Source organism: Colletotrichum jinshuiense, chromosome 2 (genome assembly GCF_051148585.1).
Source record: "Colletotrichum jinshuiense chromosome 2, complete sequence".
In the NCBI taxonomy this organism is placed as follows: domain Eukaryota; kingdom Fungi; phylum Ascomycota; class Sordariomycetes; order Glomerellales; family Glomerellaceae; genus Colletotrichum; species Colletotrichum jinshuiense.
This window is the reverse complement of record NC_139309.1, coordinates 4,004,361-4,022,253: the sequence shown is the minus strand read 5'-3', so window position 1 is coordinate 4,022,253 and position 17,893 is coordinate 4,004,361. Positions and strand designations below refer to the sequence as shown.

At 54.3% G+C, this 17,893-nt stretch overlaps 5 protein-coding genes across 5 annotated transcripts; 2 read left to right on the top strand and 3 right to left on the bottom strand.

The window, feature by feature from the left end:
- Positions 1–214: 214 nt before the first annotated feature.
- On the top strand, positions 215–756 carry EsH8_II_001037 (40S ribosomal protein uS12; the record flags this gene model as incomplete). The annotated part of the gene is made up of 2 exons (XM_083264335.1): positions 215–461; positions 578–756. The coding sequence occupies 2 exons, from the start codon at positions 215–217 to the stop codon at positions 754–756; spliced, it is 426 nt and encodes a 141-aa protein (XP_083121657.1).
- A 235-nt stretch (positions 757–991) lies between these two features.
- On the bottom strand, positions 992–2,162 carry EsH8_II_001036 (4-hydroxybenzoate hexaprenyltransferase; the record flags this gene model as incomplete). The annotated part of the gene is made up of 2 exons (XM_083264334.1): positions 992–2,095; positions 2,130–2,162. 2 exons carry the CDS (start codon positions 2,160–2,162, stop codon positions 992–994), a joined length of 1,137 nt encoding a protein of 378 aa, XP_083121656.1.
- Positions 2,163–3,050: 888 nt separating this feature from the next.
- Positions 3,051–7,269, top strand: EsH8_II_001035 (uncharacterized protein; the record flags this gene model as incomplete). Its single annotated transcript, XM_083264333.1, has 2 exons — positions 3,051–3,321; positions 3,371–7,269. 2 exons carry the CDS (start codon positions 3,051–3,053, stop codon positions 7,267–7,269), a joined length of 4,170 nt encoding a protein of 1,389 aa, XP_083121655.1.
- Positions 7,270–7,812: 543 nt separating this feature from the next.
- Positions 7,813–11,280, bottom strand: EsH8_II_001034 (linker nucleoporin NIC96; the record flags this gene model as incomplete). Its single annotated transcript, XM_083264332.1, has 2 exons — positions 7,813–8,133; positions 8,206–11,280. 2 exons carry the CDS (start codon positions 11,278–11,280, stop codon positions 7,813–7,815), a joined length of 3,396 nt encoding a protein of 1,131 aa, XP_083121654.1.
- Positions 11,281–13,607: 2,327 nt separating this feature from the next.
- On the bottom strand, positions 13,608–15,994 carry EsH8_II_001033 (6-phosphofructo-2-kinase-domain-containing protein; the record flags this gene model as incomplete). Its single annotated transcript, XM_083264331.1, has 5 exons — positions 13,608–14,465; positions 14,521–14,682; positions 14,736–15,399; positions 15,507–15,834; positions 15,964–15,994. The coding sequence occupies 5 exons, from the start codon at positions 15,992–15,994 to the stop codon at positions 13,608–13,610; spliced, it is 2,043 nt and encodes a 680-aa protein (XP_083121653.1).
- Positions 15,995–17,893: the final 1,899 nt, after the last annotated feature.

Below are 17,893 nucleotides of genomic sequence, written 5' to 3'. Positions count from 1 at the left end.
TTTGGTCAACTTTTCGTTGTACGCAGGCTCTGTCACCACCACCAAGTCAAGACTCGCGATACCCCCCAACAAATCGGTACGTTTCGCCATCCTACCCAAGCCCTCGTTCCCGTGGCCGACGATTTCCCCATTTTCTACGACAACGACGAATTACCCGATCAACTATATAATTGTTTTGGAGCTTTGCAACTGACGATAGTCTCAATCAGCCAACATGCCTCGTGGACTTAACGCGGCGCGCAAGCTGCGCACCAACCGTAAGGACCAGAAGTGGTCCGACCTCCACTACAAGAAGCGTGCCCTCGGCACTGCTTTCAAGTCCTCTCCCTTCGGTGGCTCCTCCCACGCCAAGGGCATCGTCCTCGAGAAGGTCGGTGTTGAGGCCAAGCAGCCCAACTCCGCTATCCGAAAGTGCGTTCGTGTTCAGTTGATCAAGAACGGCAAGAAGGTCACTGCTTTCGGTACGAAATCCCCCGATAGCCCCTACAATTCTGGACGGAGAAGACAGAATGGAACAATGGTTCTGGAAGATGTGGTGGTGAGGAACAGAAATGCTGACTTGACATTCTTTTTCTAGTCCCCAATGACGGTTGCTTGAACTTCGTCGACGAGAACGACGAGGTCCTCCTGGCTGGTTTCGGTCGCAAGGGCAAGGCCAAGGGTGATATCCCCGGTGTTCGCTTCAAGGTCGTCAAGGTCTCTGGTGTCGGTCTGCTCGCTCTGTGGAAGGAGAAGAAGGAGAAGCCCAGATCTTAGATGGGAAGCTCAAGCAGGGAGGCAGTGGAAGAAAATTCGGCACTCGGAGTTTTACGCTTGCATTGGCATCAATGGGTTATGGTCCTGATACTGCGGGTAGACTTTGGTCCATGAAATAAAACATCATGAAAGTCACCTGACATGCGGCATTGAAATGACAAAAATGGGGTATCGGGCGTGAAGAATCAGGTTATTCGATTCTATGTGCTATGAATACAGACGATGTTGGTACAATTCATGGCTTTCGACTCTCCTCGTCGCCCTCCTCTCCGCTTTGGACATATCTTACAACATAGTCAGTTGCTAGGCCCAGGCTAATGACGCCGCCTGTGATCCAGCAACCATTGATGAACCACCACCAGCAGTCCTTGACACTCTTCAAGTTTACCCGCTTGATCATGACACCAAGCGTCACTGCCGCTCCTCCAACGCTGCCGATGAAGAATGCCGGACCAGCCCCAGCAGCGAAACCTGCAGCACCCAGAAGACCAAGCTGAACCGTGGCCAAGCCCGTCAACACTTGCTTGGTTTCGGCATCATGCTTCAAAGCAATGCTCTTGATACCCGCCTTGACATCATCCTTGATGTCCATATGGGCGTAGATCATGTCGTACAGCACCGTCCAGGCAACATTCGAAGTGTATAGACATGCAGCAGCCGTCAATGCCGCACTATTGGAAAGCAGGTCGATGCCGAGAGCCGGAAACCCCATCATTGCGCCCCAGGAGAACGTGAGCCCTAGAACGGCCTGGGGGTAGTAGGTTACCCGCTTGGCAAGGGGATAGGAGGCGACAAAGAGCAGACTCGGGATTCCGTAGAACAGACAAGAGGTGGGAAATTGGAGGAGGATACCCAGGCCGGTAAGGAGCTGGGCACCAGTGAAGACGAGTCCTTGGAAGGGAGTGATAGCGCCCCGCGCGATAGGTCGAAATTTCGTTCTCGAGACATGGGGATCAAGATTGCGATCCCACAGGTCGTTGATAGTGCAGCCTGCGCCTCGCATGATAAGAGCCCCCGAAAAGAACAGCAGAGAAGTGCCAATGACAGAAACTGGGGAAGCCATGGGGACGGCCATGGGGGCGGCCATCAGAGTTGAAAAGAGACATGGGAAGAAGAGGTAGTAAGTGCCCGCAGGCTTATCGATGCGGGTGAGTTCAGCGTACGGCACCCATGATGCGGGCAGGTAAGAAAGAAAGCCGGTCTTAGGTGGCGAATAGACAGATTCGGCGGGAGACGGCACCACAGGAGTGTCTTGGGTGATTGAAATTGTGAGACGCTTCGCTGACGTGTGAAGGGCTGAGTTCCGGAGGATAAGTTTGGTGTTTGGCTTGCGGTGTGACTGTAGTCCGAATCGTGACGAAGATGCAGCTGACAACAGCGCCGTTGTCCTTGACGAGGGCTGCCATGCCGCCCGCAAAGGAGCTCTCAGCAAGCTAACTTGCCTCATATTACTCACTATCGTAATGTTAGCTCATGTTACCAAATATGGGACGTCGAAACATCGCCAATAACTGACAAATAGGCAGATGCAATAATCAAGGTTAGCTATGCAACAATGACACTACATCCGCCCAAACTAGGTATATAATATCCTGGGACAATGCAAAATCAAATGTGTAGAGATCACAGACAGTTCGATAGGAGATTCAATGATGCCAGCGGTGATGCAAGGAGACCGGCTTCATCGATATTGAGCCTTGCTCGTGAAGACAGGCACTTACAGACCGAAAGGCAGAATGCAACTGCTGCGGCAAGGACTCATGACATATCCTTCCTTATGCCTGAAAATATAATAAAAGCAAATGTTGTTTCATGAGAAAGCTCGAGAACTTACCGGCACCCTGAAAAAAAAATCCACGTTTCTCGGATTCCCTAACGTCCCTCTTCACATTCAGCTTTTCCACCGAGACAACCGAAATTTGAGAGGTGCCGTTGAAAGGAAGGACCCATCCTTGAATATGGCATGGACCGTGCGCCTATCTCGTTAGTGATTGGCTGCGCATTTGAGCTTCCTTCTCCATACGTACATTGTCGATCTTGAATTGGTCAGCCTTGCCCGACCACTTTCCGTTCAATGCGCGACACGCCCGCCAGGCTTCAACTACATCGGACTCCCACTATCGAAAGTTGGCCACTCCTGCTCTTTTCTGCCATATAATAATGGCTTGACGCGTCGCAAGCTTGATAAATCACGCTGGAGTGCATATTGCACCTGGCGCGACCATATGATACCTTAGCAGTCGCGTTCTTCTCGAAACCCCACCTCCCGCGCGGGATGGTACTCAGTAGTCAAGATGCCTACCTCAACGCACCCCCAAGCCAAATTCGACCCGATTCCACCTGACCTGGACCTCCATACACTCGTCGACCAGACTCCGAACTTCGAATGGGTCCTCCGTATATCGACAGCTCAGATACAGGGCCTGGGCCCTCGGGAGTTCGAGAAATTGGTCCAGCTGCAAGTCATTCAAGGCGGGAAGCCCTTGGTGATTGAGAAATGGAATGATGTTCTTCCCCAGTGGTTATTCAGCGGGGAGTGGCTGGAGAAGACATATGACAAGAAGCGTACGTGCGCATTCCACTGCAACTGCAATGTTGACTAACACTAGAGCAGAGGAGAACGTCCGCGACATTACCAGCCAATCCGAGATTCCGATGACCATGGGTCACTACATGAGAGCGATGAAGCAGCTCACCAATCAATGGACGCCCAGTAATTATCGAGACGAGCGACGGCAGCGTCTTTACCTAAAAGACATCGACTGCCCGCCCGAGTGGCACGAACACCTGCAGAAGATCATCCCTCCGAATTTATTCTACATGAACGGAAACGTCACGCAAAAGGGTGGAGTCGACCCAAGAAGCAACGATGTCTTCCGCAGTATTGGCGACAGGACAACCGTTGCCCCCGCAGGAGACCTCATGTCAAGCCTTCCCGAGGAAATGCGAGCACAGAACCTTATGTGCTATATCGGCCACGAAGGAACTTACACCCCGGCGCATCGTGAAATGTGCGCCAGTCTTGGACAGAATATCATGGTTGAAGCCTCGGGGAGTGAAAACGGAGAGAAGCCGGGAAGCTCCATTTGGTTCATGACGGAGACTAAAGATCGAGAGGTCGTCCGCGAGTACTTTCTTTCAATGCTCGGCCACGACATCGAAATTGAGAAGCACTTTGCTCAAATAAACGCCTGGAAAAAAGCCACATTTCCTGTCTACGTCGTCGAGCAAAAGCCCGGCGACTTCATTCTAATCCCGCCCTTGGCTCCTCATCAGGTATGGAATAGGGGTACACGCACCATGAAGGTTGCATGGAATCGGACAACAGTTGAGACCCTAGACATGGCACTTCACGAGGCCCTCCCAAAGGCACGGCTTGTCTGTCGCGACGAACAATACAAGAATAAAGCCATCATCTACTACACTCTCAAGAAATACTACCAGCAAATGGTGCAGGCCGAGGAGAACAGTGAGATGGGTATCCTCGGTCTCGGGTCTGAACTTTTCCGCTCTTCCTCTCGATATAAGCAGCTCGCCAAGGACTTTCGTCAACTCTTCTCGCTTTTTGCCGAGATTCTAGTCGACGAAATGCTCGCGACTAAGGAAAAGAACATTGAGTACGTCGAGTACGACTCTTGCGTTACTTGCTCATATTGCCGGTCGAACATCTTCAACAGGTTCCTGACCTGCAAGCATTGTGTACGAACTCTTGTTAACGGTGAAGAGGATGTATACGATGTATGCATGGAGTGTTATGCTATGGGACGGTCTTGTGTCTGCATCTCCAATCTTCAGTGGTGCGAACAGTGGCAGTGGTCAGAGCTAACGGAAAACTATGACCTATGGCGGTCACTGGTGATCAAGAACGACGGCTTCGTCGATATAGAGCTGTCACCGCAGCCTCTTGAGATTGCTCGCAGCCGGCGCGGCAAGAAGTCGCTAGCAGAAATCTGTCAAGAAGGCCTGCGCAAACGACCTTTTAAAGACATCTCCAAGCTCGAAGAGGAGAAGCGACTCACTGAATCCGAACCTGAGCCAGAGCTTGGAGATGATGGCAAGCCGAAGAAGAGGAAGTACAAGCGAAAGAAGAAGAAGGGAGATCTTCGACGCTGTCATGTTTGCTGTCACAAGGATTACTCGTACAAAGTACAAATATGCTCCAATCCAGACTGCAACGAAGGCTACTGCTATGGAGTACTCTATCGAGCATTCGATTTGATGCCACAGACAGTGCAGGAAAACGAAAATTGGCTTTGCCCGAAGTGTCTGGGAATCTGCAACTGCGGCGCATGCCGTCGCGCGGAAAATACTAACCCCTATACGCCAAAGAATACTCTTCTTGGCCACGATACCCGAGCCATCGCGGACGACCGAAGTGTTGAGGCTCTTGTCGACTTCCGAGTGCACAACCTGAACTGGCTCAAGACAGCAGGCGAGGAAGGCCGCAGCACCAACAGCAAGCGCATGAAGGAGCTCAGGGAGAAGGCCGACACTGCCAAGGCCCAGGAGCCAGCGGCCTTGACTGCCGAAGACATCGCGAACGGCAGCAATAACACTGTTGATCATGCGGGAAATGGTATGAACGGATATGCAGACCAAAGTCATATCCTCGAAGGACAAGAAATGCACCAACTCCACGAGCATGGCATTGTCGACGGCGAGCACATATCTCAGGTGGAGCATGAGCGTTCCGTGCCTTTCGCCGATATGGATATGAACGGTGGATGGGACCAGTCGGCCTACCCAGACCCCCTGGGCATGGAGGGCCAACGTATGTTTGGTATGGGCTATTACGAGCAAGATGGACCCGATCAGATTCTCTTCGATCCATTCCAGATGCCTTCTGCCGATGCAATGGTATTCGATGAAGAAGCTGAGTTCGTCAAAAAGACTTTGCGGGCACAGAAACGAAAAGCACGACAAGAGAACGACCTCGATCCAGACTTCAATGCGCCTAAAAGCCACCACAGGAAGAAGCAGAAGAAGGATGATGCGGCCGATGCGTCTACCATGGACCCCGCGCTTTTTGGTTCAGTGCCGTCCGCATCCGCCGATGGAGCCGGAACTGTGGATGGAGAAAACGTCGAGTCGGTTGATGTAAGTGCAGCTCCTGAGGATGAAAATGCGACACAGGTGGAGGAGGCGACACAGGCAGACGATGAACAGCGGCCAAAGAGTGGATACACTGCGCCTTCATACCCGGCAAACGTTCCTGAGCTGCGGCATGCAAGGCCTAAGGTGTCTTATGCTGAGGTGGAAGAGCCCGTGGTTGACGATCCGGATGATATCGTGCCGGCGTTCAAGGAAAAGCCGCTTGTCGAAAATGACGAGCCACAACCTGGTGACAGCAACGCCAATCCCCTAGACCTTGCATCTGACGCCATACGTGCGCTCGTCCAGAGAGGAACCGACGCCGCAGCAGCTGCTGCTGCTTCTGCCACTGCTTCTATTGATACTGCTGGTACTTCTGCTACTGAAACACCAGTGCCTAAGAGGCGAGGAAGGCCACCCAAGAGTGCGAACTCTACACCATCTTCAGCCGCAAGAACTTCTACGGTGATAACTACGTCCGCTTCAGATCTTGCAGCGAAGAAGCGTGAGGAGCGCGCATCACGGCGATCGGGCCTGGGTCGTGTCGTAACTATAGACGGGGCCAGTTCGTTTAATGCCCGAAGTAGGGACCGCGCCTCGGAAGATGGTACTGGCGCGACTCGGGACGTAACTGAAGCTGAGCTGGAGGCGGAACTAGACCGAGAGCTGGCCGGTGTCGAATCTCCCCAAAACGTACCGATCACTTCGACTGAGGCCCAGATAGCAGAGGCAGTTGCCCCGCCGCCTAAGAGGCGTCGTGGTCGGCCACCCAAAAACAAGGCCGCCAGTTCGCCTGCCGCTGCAGAGACGGAGCCTGTCGACAGGTCTCCACCTCCGCCCCCACCAGGTGCAACCAAGTTCATGTCCATGGCGGCTCGAGTTGCAGCTCGGGGTGGGAAATTTAAGATCACCTCGCGCAAGTCGCGAGATCGAAGCGCTAAGGAAACTTTAACTCCGACTCAAGCGTCGTCCGAGAGGTCATCTAGAGGACAAAGTGAACTGCAGCCTAAGGAAGTATCGTTGGCCGAACCAGCCAGGGAGCTGTCAAAGGAGCCGAGTCTGGATCTCACGCCTCCGCCCCCCGGCGCATCTGGCAGACCATGGCGGAAGGAGGACGAGCAAGATGATGAATTTGCTGCTTCAGCTGCAACGCCATCATCTGCATCCTCTTCCGACTCGGGCATTCCAGACGCGAGCCCTTCTCCGCCGCGGCAAGGCCGGCCCTCGGGTGGCCCCACGATTGTTCGTCTTGGCACAGAGTCCGAGTCTGAGAGCGAGATATCGTCCTCCTCCGAATCCGAGAGCGGCATTGGTTCTCCTGGTTTCTCGCGAGGCAGTTCTATCCGAGGCAGGGGGGGCAGGGGGGGCAGAGGACGCGGCCGTGGTCGAGGTCGGGGTCGTGGTCGCGGAAGAGGTGCCTAGCACCGGGGTGAGACGAGAATTGGGTTTTTGATTTTGGTGTTGGTAAAACAGGTACTCAGGAGGTTGCATTTCACATTATACCCCAGCATTCACATTATACCCCAGCATTCGCATTATGCCCCAAAACGAGGCGGTTTAGCAAGGAATTCTTTTTACAAAGTGGCCTTCAATGACCACGACCCAATCGACCCAATCGATCTAATAACGCTTTGTATCGTGACTGTTTTGACACATTGCTTGATGTAGTGAGACCCTCTCCAACCGCACATGCAGTCACACCACACACACACACACACATCACCAAGTCGCAGGCTAGTGTAGCCGCCTGTCTGTCTCGCGAAGGTATCTATTCAGCATCTTTCTTTCTGCTGTATTACTCGAACAAAAATATTTTACGCCCCGTTTCTTGAGCCCTTGGATTCATCATCGCCCACTGTCCCGTCTCTCGTTTTCTCTCCCCTCCACCCCCCCTGCTAAACGTACAAAAACAAAAGCTGCTTCCTGGCCTTTTTGGCGCCGAAGGGGCAACGCAGCATGCATCCCCTACTCGGCAGAAGCCCTCGCCAGCGCCTCGTGCAAGTGGGCCGGGAAGCGGTAGCGCAGCTGGGAGGTGTAGGTGGTGAGGTCGAGTGTCATCTGCTTCATCTGCTCCACCATCATGCGACGGGTGCCCTCGTTGCCGCTGAACTGGCCGCCCGTGAGCTGGTCGCGCTGGCGAGTGCAGCAGATGATGGTCCACATGAGCAGGTTGGGCACATTAATCGAGACCGGCTGTGAGAGGCCGGAGAACTTGGAGGCGTAGGCGCGGATGACGCTTGGGTCGCCGCTGGCGTCGAGAGGGAGGATCTCGAGGGAACGGATTTTCTGTCTGGCGTGTTAGTCATCTTCCAACTGGAAAGGATTGGGAGGGAAACAAGAGGGGGAAGGTTGGCTTACGTCTAAGCATTGGGCCCACTGGCCGGCTTCGACAAGGGACTTGATGGTGCTCATCTCGAGCAGGACGCGGCAGGCGACCTTGTTCTGGTCTTGGATCTTGCGGTGGAACATGGCGTCGCGCTCGTACATGGACATCATCGTACGGGCAAGCTCAACGGGGTCGTCAATGGACGCCAGGCTCAGGCTGCTGCCGGTCTCGGCCTCCTGGCCGGCCGCGCGGGGCTTGACGGGCATGAGACGCATGGGATCCTCGCCAATCTCGAGGGAGATGGCCTCGCTCAGCGCACGGCTGACGATGGAGACAACGGTATCATACTCGCCGGCCAGGTGGTAGAGAAGGACCGAGTCGGTGGTGCGGCCGTTCTCGTCGGCGAAGCTGGCGGCCTGGACGGTGACGGTGTTGATGAAGTCGTTCTCCTCCGTAAGGCCGATGAGCGCGCCGCGTTCCTCGATGATGCCGCGTATCCGCTGGCCATCGGGTCGGATATCACCAATGAGCTTGCTGAATTCCCTTGTCTCAAGGACCAGCTCGCGCAGAGCTTCCCAGCAAAGGTTGGCGTGACGTCGGCCAGCCTCGCCAGACAGGTCCATGTTGAGGCAGATGAGGGTTAGGTAGTCCACGGCGGACACGACGTCGGCCGCTCTGAAGTCCCTAGTGTAATAGCCAATCATTCTGCCAAAGTTGATCTGCACCAAATCCTTAACGTTCAGGCTGCGCAGGTCATTTGAGGCGCTGAATGGGTCGGATGGTCGGAGTAGACCATAGTACTCAAGAGCAATGGCAAAGTGAACTGCGTCAACGTAGGAGAAGGGGTACAGATAGGCAATCGCCTCCTCGAACATGCCGGAGAGAATCTGAAGGTAGAAGAACATGCCGAAGCTGCCACTATTATCCTCGGATGAGGTCTTGGGGAAGTGCTTTGCGCCAATCTCTTTGATGCTCGACTGCAATTCAGACAGGCCGTAGGCCTCGCTGGCCACCTCAACAGAGCGGTCACCTTCTCTGGCAAGGTTGAACTGAAGCCAGATCCAGTCGTTGATATCGGTGTTGAGCCCGTCCAGGCTTCGGTTGTTCAAGTCGCAGCGACCGATGATCTTGTAACAGGCCATACGGAAAGGATCGATCGAGTTATCCGGGGCATTGCGCACCCTCTGAGTGTACTCTGCATTGCACCTATCCTGCAGTGTGCGTTTCAACCTGCGATCCTCGTTGGAGGCGTAACCGTTGAGGTAACTCTGGAACGTACGGTCGATGCTGCGGAATGGGTTGGCGTTATCATTGACATACTTCGCAGCCTCGCTGACGTGGCCAGACCGCAGCAAGTAGAAGACGATAGCCCACACGTATTCGCCCGCAACTTGCTGAAGCTCTGTATTGTCGGGCACCAGATCCTTTCTTGCAGACCGTAGTCGGATGTAGGCTCTGATCTTACTGACAATATCGGGGCGGCCACCGAGGTTAGCCTCGTGGGGGTGTTTTGAAATGAGTCCCTCGACTTCTTGCAAAAACTGCTTCTCCAGGTACTTGTTGGCACCGTCCAGGAGTCTCTTTCGCATAGCTATCGAATTGGAGGAGTTGGGAGCTTCGTCCAGGTACATCTTGGCAAACTGACGCTCCTTCGCTGTGGCACCATTGATGGTTGTCTCTGCTTCGGGGTCTTCACCAACAATTTCTCGGACCGCATGGTAAGCCTCAACAATGTGTGGCGCATATGGATCAAGAGAACGGTGCTCAACGTCTGCAAGCTCTGATAGAATAGGGTAAGGGTGGCTGATGAGACGGGCCGAGTTGAGGTTGCGGACCTTCTCGGAGAGCTTGCTCTGCTTCTCGCGCAGAGATCTGTCGTCAGAGTTGATGTGGCCAGTCAAAGATCCGCCGTTATCGGCAGACCGGTCGACATCGGAGAACTCTGGCTGATGAGAGCCGATCTTGCTCGCGTTGCCAATAACAGAGCGGTGCATGCTCGACTTGCCCAGTACGCTGGCTCTACCAGAGCGGGCTCCAGTCGCCTGGGTCTTGCTTCGCCGTGAACGGCCGAAACCGCCCGAGGCCTCTCTTGTCGATGCCGCACCTCCGAACGAAGACTCTTCGCGGGCCTTGATTCCAAAGTGTTCGTAGATGCGCTTGCGCTGCGCCTCCCACTCCATCGTCACATTGTCCTCCAAGAAGTTGTCAAAGTCGCGAACGGATCGCTCCAGACCGTCAGCAATCATGCTCATCGTCGTCTTCGTCTGCAGGTTGGCGAGGTACGTCTCGACGTCGATTTCGGCAGGGGAGTAACCAGACGGTCTCTCCACACGGCCAGTCTGCAAGTCAAGAGATCCGAGGTCCTTCGCCGCCGTTCCGGGGTCGACACCAGACGCAGCAAGGAGGTAGTGTGCTCTGCCATCGGAAGGACGATCCTGCGCCTTTGTTCCCAGCTTCTTCAAGCGTTGACGCAGGTCGCCCAGGCCCAGTTGCAGGCTGGGGAGGTCCTCCAGACCGCTTTCGCCATCTCCTTGCTTCTTGCTCTTGGCGAAAAGGCTATCAAAGTAGGCGCCCGACGGCTGGCCTTGTTGCAATTGCGATTGGTTGTTCGGGTTCTGGTTCTGCTGCTGCTGTTGCTGTTGCTGCTGCTGGGGAAAGAGGGAGCCGCCGAGAGTGTTGGCATTGCTCTGGCCAAAGTTCGAGCCGGTCGTCTGGTTCTGGTTGCCGCCGAAAAGGGAGGGCTTCTGTGCCGTCGATGCTCCCAGTCCACCCAATCCACCCAGGCTGAGGCCGCCCGTTTGCTGTTGTTGGCCCTGCTGCTGCTGCTGGCCCTGCTGTTGTTGTGCCGGCTGGCCGAACAGCGACGACTGCTGCGCCGGTTGCTGTGTGGTCGCGGCGCCGCCGCCGAACAATCCGCCGCCCGTCTGGGGCTTATTCTGTCCCATGTTTCCAAAAAGTCCGCCCGAAGCAGGCGTCGAGCTCGTCTGTTGGGTGTTCGTCGCATTCTGCTGTCCGAACAGACCTCCTCCGGTGTTGCTCTGCTGGGGTGTGCTGGTCGAGCCGCCCAGCATGCCGCCAAGGGTGTTGTTACCGAAGAGCGACGACATGTCGTGGTTTCCTCGTCGGACGCCTCTTCGATCGGAGGTGGAAGTGGGCGCGGCAAACTACTAGAGAGGAGAACGCAGTGTGGTTGTTGCAGATGGGTGGACGCGATCTGGAGCTGACCCGGCGCGCGTTTGGGCAATTGAAATTTTGAGGTTTGGGAGAGCTCTCGGTAACAGCTCCACTGATTGGCGGGGAGCGACCAGGCAACGGGAGCCGGGGAAGGTGCCTGGTACATTTTATCCCTGCACAGCAAGGCGACGAATCAGGTACATGGTACTTTGGCTGCCACAGAGCATCTCGACTACTTACCGAACACCGGCTTCGGTGAAGACCTTCGCTTTCTATGTCCTTGCTCCTCAAATATCGGGCTGGACAGTTCTCTCTAGTAATCCTCGAAGCGGAATTCCGAATTGCTGCTAGAAAACCTGCTAATCTTGACGTATGTGTGGCTCTTTGGGGATTAATCGCTTGATCGGGAACCCTTATTAGAGTTTCGCGATGTCGGTTAGGGGAGAAGTGTAAGAGAAGGAATCGTATGTGTGAGTTGAGTAGCCCCCGGCTTTGAAGAGCCCTGCCTTGATTCCTTCTGTTTAAAATGACTTTGTTCTCAAGTTCTTCTGTCCATTAAGGCTCTTTTTAGGATACTAGAGGCTTCGCTTTATGTTATTTAAACACGGTGCTTGGCAGGTCTTCAGTTTCCTAAATACATACGTCTGTAAGAGCAATGGGTATTACGTTCCAATCTCACAAATAAAGCCATCTCTCTTGCAAGGTCACTAGTAAATAAGGTGCTCTCGGAGAGAGTACTAGTTGAGGTGATTCGTACTATTTCCTTGGCGTGCTAGCGATGATTATTTCATGACTGAATTACTATATATTATATTCTGCTTCTTAACCGAACCCAAATCAGGCTATCAGGTATGCCTTACCGTCATCTGTCTGAGCAATACTACAGAGTGACCACAGCCGCCACTCTATTAAGTAGATCATAGATACCAGGACATAGCCTCTCATTGACCATACCAAAAAAGATTCAATTGTGGTACTTCTAGTAGTACAACGAGCGTCACGGAATAACATACTCTACTAGACGCCACCATCGAACAACGGAGAGCAAGATAGACGACAGAGCTAGATTTCATTCGCCGATGTATTCACTCATGTTCCTCTCGAATCCAAACCCCCCAGTCTTCTCCAGTGCCACCCTATAACCGGTGGCTCCTGGGGCCATCTCGGCTGGACATTTGCAATGTCCATTAATGCATGATGCCGCCCACTTATGAACAGAAACTCGCAAAATCATCATCCTCCCTGTAAAGTCACCAGCTCAAATGCCCATAATTACGTCTCGATGTTCTCTTCAAGTATTTGGCAGGGGGTGCGCTCATGTCCGATAGAAACCCCAAGTTACCCATCTAGATCACACCACACATCCTGGACCTACGCATAGCATCCTTCCATTCCAAAGCGTCACTTGAGTCCCCTCATCTATGCTGTTGACACCCCTCTGTCCCATAGAACCCGGTCGTTGAATCCCTCGGACCGAATCAAAGTCGGACCGCAATACCACGCCCGAATCTCGTGACAAAGGGGAGCCTCAAAGAAAGCCGAGTTTCATCCGGCCCGGCCGCAGCCGCGTGGGAGAGCCCATGGGCTCGGGTTATTGCCCAATCACGCCACCTATCAAAAGACCGGAACAGAAACAGGAACAGGAACAAGAGCATAACGGCTGTCACATCAATCTGCGGTTACATCTGCCGGCCACTAGTGCAGTTTAGCGGAGCCTATTCTCACATTGTGCAACAACCGGATCTTTAGGAAGCTTGTTTAGTCAGATTCAGGGATCTCACCCGCAGGCACCATCTCACCATACGACGTCACCCCATCTCACGCACCCATAAAGTTGATTGTGATAAACTTCTTTGTGTCTAGCTAGAAGCTCGTGGCTTGTGTGTATCTGAAAAAGCCTTGCAAAGAGCAGTAATAAGGGGTTGTGTGAATCCCTTGTTTCGTCGCGTCATGGGTATCTTTTTGACCTCTCTGTCAGACGGTCGTCTTCGATTCCCAAACGCCTTGCAAATGCTTCGATCCTCCACCGACGAGGCCGAAGAAGTTCTCTGTATGAGTAACTAAAAAACAAAGTGAAAAGAAAAAAAAAACCACCATCTGTGTAGGACCATTTCTATCCCACCCCTAAAAAGCAAAATCATATGTCGTAGTTGAGTTTTCTTCCTCAACGCCCTTAACGCCCCTCCGAAACATTACCCTTGGTGTTGTACAAGTCGTCATATGATACAGTCGAACCCCCCCCTTTTTTTTGGCTCCTATCTCAGGCGGCACGGTCAACCGTGCGCTGCGGGCGGTAGTTGGGGATTTCGAAGAATGTTCCCTGGTCTGCGTTGAAACGGTACGCATGGAAGTCGTAACCGTAGGGCTTGGGCTCGATAGAGTAGAGCATGCCCAAAGGAACATCCAAGTCAGCGATCTCATTGCGGGTGAGATCCATGAAGTATGCCATGAGAACACGGCAGACGGAGCGATGTCCAATAATGAGGACGTGGTCCTCGATGCGCTCAATCTCCCGCACCATGTCCCGCAATCGTGCGATGACCTGGAGGTATCCCTCTCCACCAACGCCCGGATAAGTGTAGTGAAGTTTGTCCTCGGCTCGCTTTTTGTATTCCCCGGGGAATCTCCTCGCGATTTCCTCGTACGTCAGGCCCTCAAAGAGGCCTGCATTGAGCTCGTTCAGCATCGCCCAATTTTTCACGTCATAGTCGTCGTCGTTATCGAATTCAGTCGCCGTCTGCACACTGCGCTTCAGCATGGATGTCCAGACGCAGAAATTCTTCTCCTCCAATTCGCGGTTCAGCTCGGGATAAGGCGGCGTGTGGTCACCAGCTTTCGGGGGGAAGGACGATTGCGCAATTTTGTCCTTCTGCTCAATGAGCCACTCCTTGCGCTTCTGGGTGATGAATGCGTGGAGAGCCTTTCCGTATTGCTCTCCATCAGGCGTCAACTCCGAGTCTCCGCCGAGCTTTCCACGACGGTTGTCAACACTCTGTCCGTGCCGTGTAAGCCATATCTGTCGCGGCGCGAGGTTGAATGTCGTCAAATACGAGCTGATGCCGCCGCTCAGGAAGCCTCGCAGTCTATGTTGGACCAATTTTCGGCCAACATCAATCATCTGAAATTGCCATGTCAGCGTCTTGGATCACACCCGCACCTAGTCGTGCACATACCTGGATGTACTGCATGTCGTGTGCTTCTTCGTACTCCCCAATGGGAACATAGGCGCTTTCGTACGCGGCAACGCGCCTCTTGAAATCCGCGAGCGACTGGTGCGGATCCTTGTCCTTGTAATCGGGGCCCGAAAGCTTGAGGCGCATGTTGGCTTCCAGAAGCTGTGCATACGTTAGGCCAGTTTTGGGAAACCAGAGAATCGAGGGCAACTCACGTTCTGGTCTTGGCAGATACTTTCAATAAAGAGAATTCCAAGCTTGGGCTCCCTCTCCTTGATACGGTCGACCAGGAGTTGACGACGGTGAACGGTGCTGTTGGTCGCATCAAGAATTCCGACGGAACCTCCCTGGTGAAGCAAGTAGTCCAGGAGTTCGTCCAATGTGTCCAGGGCCACCTGCTCCCGGAGCTTGGATGCGGTCTCGTTGGTCGGGTCAAAGAATTTGGCCGACTGATCCATTGCATCACCCGAGTCGTTGTTCAGGTTCAGCTCGGCAGGCTCCTTGTTTGCTTGGGGCGAATGCCCATTTAACAGGATCGAAGCAGCCTGGGCTGGAGGGTCGAGTTTGATAGAAGCTAGAGGATAGGCGGGCTTCATCGGCGAGCTCAGGCCGGCGGCGACGCGTCTCCGGTTTCCGACATTGAAGATCCGGGAGTTGTATTGTTGCCAAGACAGATATCGTTGAACCTTCTTGGTAATGTACGATTTTCCTCTGGCGGGAAGGCCCACCATGATGATGACCAGCTTCGCAGCGACATCGCGGTCGCTGATCTTTCCGTCGGGCGAGGCTCTGGACACGGTCATGCCAGGGACGTTCAGGGTGGCAGGGTGCGGGCGGAGTCGCGGGGTGGTGCCCCCCGAGTTCTGTCTAACTGGTGGGCTATCATGGCAACAGGTTAGTCAAGATCAGCAATACGAGGCTGTGAGAGGCCAAGCCACTCTGCAAGCAGATTCCTCCGGACGGGGCACTAATCGGTATAGACATACATTCTGGGCGAGCTCGGGGCGGTGGAAACGACGCTTCGCATCGCGGGGGGAGTATCGGAGGAGGCGATGAAGGATCGGTCGCGAAGCGCAATAGGGCCGTTGAGATCGTTCATAGATCTGATCGCATGCGCCATTGCGGGAGGCGGGAGGAGGGCATCGTGGGGATGCGACACGGGAAGTGGTGGCGGCTCGCCATTTGCATTCGACTTCGCGACCGGCTTATTCGAGTGGATTGGGGGCGATGACGAAGGGGCGCGGGAATCCTTGCTGTTGGAGCTCATGGCCAGCTTCGCCAGGGCAGATTGCTTGGCCTGTATAAGGCCAAGGTCTTTACCGGCGGGAAAGGAAAAATGTCAATACTGAAAATAGTTCTTCAAGACTGAATACGACGGCGGGCGACAGCAGTAACAACGGTGTCGGCACTGGCACAAGAAAAAGTCGGAGGGTTTGTACGAACCTGGGTGATCAGGAAAGACTGCGGAAGGCATGGATGTGAATATGCGAAGGGTGGTAGAGTCGGCGACTCTATCTAAAAGAAAAAGAGTCACAGGGTGTGAGACTGGGCTGGGCCTGCCGTTTAGAGTGGTCGCCGCTTTGTGCTGGGCTCTCTCTAGGAAATCGTTCGCTTCGAGGGCTGCACCCAATGGGTGTGCAGGGATGAGGGGAGCTGGTTAAGCTGTCCCAGCCTGGGTGATGAAATGTGGCGTCGAAGATGGCTAGCTTGTGCCTTAGCGCGCAGGGGTCTGCCGGGCTCGCAGCAGTGGCCTGGGCGCGCGCGAGAGAAAAAAAAGTGTTGAGAGGGGAACGGGACAAGGACCACAGCGTGTAAGTGAAGGGCTCCGGTGCAGGTCGACGGCACAGAAGGACAAGGGCACGCGAAGATTTTGAAGGAGGGCACACAATGTCGAAGAACCGGTGGTGGGTAGGGAAAAGGTTCTAAAATGTTCGGGATGGACGGAGAATATGTCAGGTTATGGGAGGTGGAAAAGAAGAGGAGAGGGTCAGAGCGATGGAGCCCCGAGATGGAGGAAGGACCGATAAATATCTAGTTTCGATGGATGGATGGTACGTCCGGTCAGGTCCAGCCAGGCATGGGATGGATGGATGGATGGGAGATGGGACGGGATGGGATGGGGGTGAGGTGAGTACACACTATGAGGGTAAAGGGTGCGCGATGGAGGAGGAAGCCCGTCCGAGACGCCCTCTGCCTCCTTCCAGAGCCCTGCCCTGCCCTGTCCTGTCTGGCCTTGGGTGAGGTGTGTGGGAATGGAGGACGGAAGCTGGGAGTGAGGCGTGGGAAAGAGAGGAGTGAACCTCAGAGATACGCTACTAGGTAGACTCGACAGGTCGTATCCGTACTAAGGTTGCAAAAGGCAAGGACGAGGTACCTTGGCAAGGTACTTCCTTCGACGTATGTGGGAGTGTACTGTATGCGGCGCATGTAGGTAAGGTAGGCAGGCGCAGGATGTATCCGTAGGGGACCAACACTAGCCAAAATTGAGAGAATAAGAGCGAACAGCAAGTCTGACCCGAGGGGGGAAAGGGAAAGCGCGCCCAGTGGTTCCTGCTTGTCAACGCTCAAATCGGGGCTTGCAAACGCGCAGTGCCTTCTAGAGGGGTTCCCTCAGTGGGGATTGGGCCCTTTGGGGCATGGAGCTGCTGCATGCTCGGTGGCCGGTCGCCGATGGCCCCCCTTCCAGGGTGATGCTAGGTACCCCCGCCTGCAACCCTGTCGAGCCTCTCCTGGCACCGGAGCCCTGGGATCCTGGACCCGTGGCAGCGCGGGATGATGGTTTTTATTTGGCTTTATTTTTCGTTATTTTAATTTTCGAGATTGGGCAGGCATCCATCCATCCCTCTCTCCATCCAGTCCCCCTCAAGTCAAGACACTGGCTCAACTCGACTCGACTGGCTTGGTGGTGCATTGCTCAAACGGAGTGTCAAGGCGTCACAAGCCCCTCCCCTCCCCTCCCCTCCCTTCCCCCTTCTCGGTCTCATAAAAAAATAAACGTGCAATGCAATCAATGCCTTGCCAAAGCTCAGCGCCCAACGGTACCCGTACACTAGACGGAAATGGCCAACGAGGCTGGACGGGGCAAGCGGCGAGGGCAAGATCCACGAATGCCTGCGCCCGAGCGGGTTGAGCGGTTGCAATGCCAAAGTGGACTCACTCTCTCCGAAGGTGAGGTGATGATTGAACGAACGCCCCATCAAACAAGCCAATGCCGTTTACGGTGAAAGGCGAGCCCTGGGTTGATTGCCAGCATTCCATTTCCCACCTTTACTGAGGCCATTTCACGTGTTCTTTCCCCAACTGTTGCTGGGTCGCTGGATGCCATGTCGGCCACTCCTACGGATACCTCATGGTATGTTGCTGGGGTGCGGCC